At 53.3% G+C, this 2,284-nt stretch overlaps 1 protein-coding gene across 1 annotated transcript; it reads right to left on the reverse strand.

Annotated features, from left to right (window-relative positions):
* Window positions 1–389: 389 nt before the first annotated feature.
* LOC123152892 (pentatricopeptide repeat-containing protein At1g60770-like) lies at window positions 390–1,180 on the reverse strand. The gene is made up of 2 exons (XM_044572283.1): window positions 1,120–1,180; window positions 390–1,024 (listed from the first exon to the last, which is right to left on the reverse strand). Exons 1-2 carry the CDS (start codon window positions 1,178–1,180, stop codon window positions 390–392), a joined length of 696 nt encoding a protein of 231 aa, XP_044428218.1.
* Window positions 1,181–2,284: the final 1,104 nt, after the last annotated feature.

The following is a 2,284-nucleotide window of genomic DNA, read 5'->3' on the forward strand; positions in this document are numbered from 1 at the left end:
ACAATTTTTTACACTTCAAACGCACTCCCGTTGCATAACCATATAAAGTTTGGAGTAGCAAAGGATTAATTCATCACAGCTCATAGCACAGGTACTGTTCAGAGTAGCAAAGGACATTGCAGTCAGAGTACATGAATTAAATTTCAATTCGATCAAGCGAAACATGTATAATTCATTTAGTCGACCACAGTACAACTGAAAAGCAGAGCATTCAAAAAATCTCATGAACTCCGATGGCGTGCAGAAGCAGCCGGCACCCAGAATTGAATGTCAAGCTAACATTTCAGTATGGCGTCACAAGTTTTGCACAAGAAGACAGCAAAAAAATTCTGAAAGCACTCTGCTGTCTGTTATTGAGAAGAAACAAAGTGGGATGCTAATAAACATTATCAATCAACACAGATGGAATCGACCAGCTTGTCAGTTTCCTCACTGAGTTTCACATTTTCGATCTTCAGACGGTGTCGCATCCCGGGGAACTTCTTCCCAGCCGCCGCGTACGTCCGTACCAGCGGCTCAAACACCACCGTCCCCAGATCTTTCTGAACCTTCTTTAGCACCTCGACAAAACTCTCAGCGCCGTCCACGTCTTTCTTCTTCTCAAAGTAGCCCATCAAGGTCTTGGTCACGTCATGTGGCGGCACCCAAATCCTGCCGCTGCTGTGTCCCTTCTTGACTGCGCAGTCGGCGCACCAATGGGTATTCTTCAGATCCCCTACCTTGAGATAGTGCTTCATGAAAATCTCCCACCTCTTCGCGTTAAGCCTTCCTCCGCGCATCTTGGCACGCTTCTTGAGAGCAATGGCCTTTTCAATCATACCCTCTGTAACATATGCTTTCATCAGAGCATTTGCAACCCGGATGTCATATTTAGAACGTTTCAGGTCAAGCTCCTCTGTTTCCTTAATATCAGAATCATTGTTAGATGCCTCGGCTGAAGTTTCTTTTTCCAACTTAGCCGTTTCGGTTGTCACAGCACCAGTTTCTTTAGTCTTAGGTGGATGGATGTATCGGGCTTCCCATTCTTTGAAACAGGCCTCAGCAGCAGGCAGATCTTTCAAGCGCCATAGTAGGACGCTAGAGAGTAGTCCTACACATGGTCGGAAAGTCGTTGCTAACCAGATCTTTCAACCTTCAGATCTGGGGACGGTGACGTTGAGGAGGGCCGACGGTTGATCATAGTAGAGATGCTAGGGTCGTTGCTAGTTTAGGCATCATGGTCGGAAAGCCTGAGAGAGTGGATATGGCCTTTACTAGAGCTCATGGGGTTGCTCGCTTACTGGTCGGTATTTTGGACATCGAGTTTGTGCCTGATGTGGTTAAGTGGGCATATCAAGGGCAGGTTTACAACCTTCAAATTGAGTTTGAGGATGACAGCCTGTTTGCTGAGGCACCTGCTGCCACTGATGTTGATATGCACGAGGATGATGAGGGTGCGGGGGTTAAGGAGACTCCGACCGCTGATCCTGGACGAGAGATGTCCGAGGGACCGATGTCTGTTGCTCAGACGACCGGAGGTGGGACGGCGCCGCCTTCTTCACTGCCGTCGACCACTCTGAAATTTGGATCTATTGAGCCTGCTACTGCACCTCCGAGGCTTTGGAGCGAGCGGGTGGAGTCTTTGGAGGATTTTGAGCACTCTTTACCCGCGTTGGACTTTGAGGGTCCGGGTGTGGAGGGATCTTGCGAGGAGGAGGGTTTGGAGATAGTGATCTCGCCCCCCTCAGTTTTTGGTGAGACGACAGACCTGCAGGTGGTGGCTCCGAGCTGTGCAGGGGGGTAGAGGCAGGTGGCCTCGGTGCCCCCTTCTCCTCTCGTTCCCGTGTGTGCTACCGTCACGGAGGGGTCACCTTCGGGAGGGGGTCGAGGCAGGTGGCCTCGGCGCCCCCTTCTCCTCGTGCTCCGGTCGGTGCTACCGTGAGTGAGGGATCACCGTCGGGAGGGGGCGGGGCAGGTGGCCTCGGCGCCCTCCTCTCCTATCGCTGGGCCGATGTTGCAGGACGCAGGCCCAGTCTTTGGAGGGGGCTTGGGGCGGGTGGCCTCGGGGTCCTCTCCATATTCCGCGCCTTGGGGGACCGCCCCACAGATGGCACCGGCAACCACTCCTGGCCTACAGTCTGGCGTGGATGGGGAGCGGGGGCAGGTGGCCCTTGGTTCCCCATCAGATGACTCGGCGCCCTCACCCGGTCGTGGAGACCGGTTGAGTGTTCGGGGGATGACAGGAGGTCAGTCCCCGGGAAATTTCACTCGGGAGGAGGTTATCCGGTTCGGCGGGATTCCGGAC

This window comes from Triticum aestivum, chromosome 7A (assembly GCF_018294505.1).
Source record: "Triticum aestivum cultivar Chinese Spring chromosome 7A, IWGSC CS RefSeq v2.1, whole genome shotgun sequence".
NCBI classification, from domain to species: domain Eukaryota; kingdom Viridiplantae; phylum Streptophyta; class Magnoliopsida; order Poales; family Poaceae; genus Triticum; species Triticum aestivum.

Bases quoted from the DNA above. Each gene is read 5' to 3' on its own strand.
- LOC123152892 (XM_044572283.1), bottom strand. From the start codon at position 1,180: ATGATCAACCGTCGGCCCTCCTCAACGTCACCGTCCCCAGATCTGAAG. The intron at 1,025-1,119 runs GTTAGCAACGAC...CCTGTTTCAAAG, and splicing joins TCTGAAGGTTGAAAGATCTG to AATGGGAAGCCCGATACATC.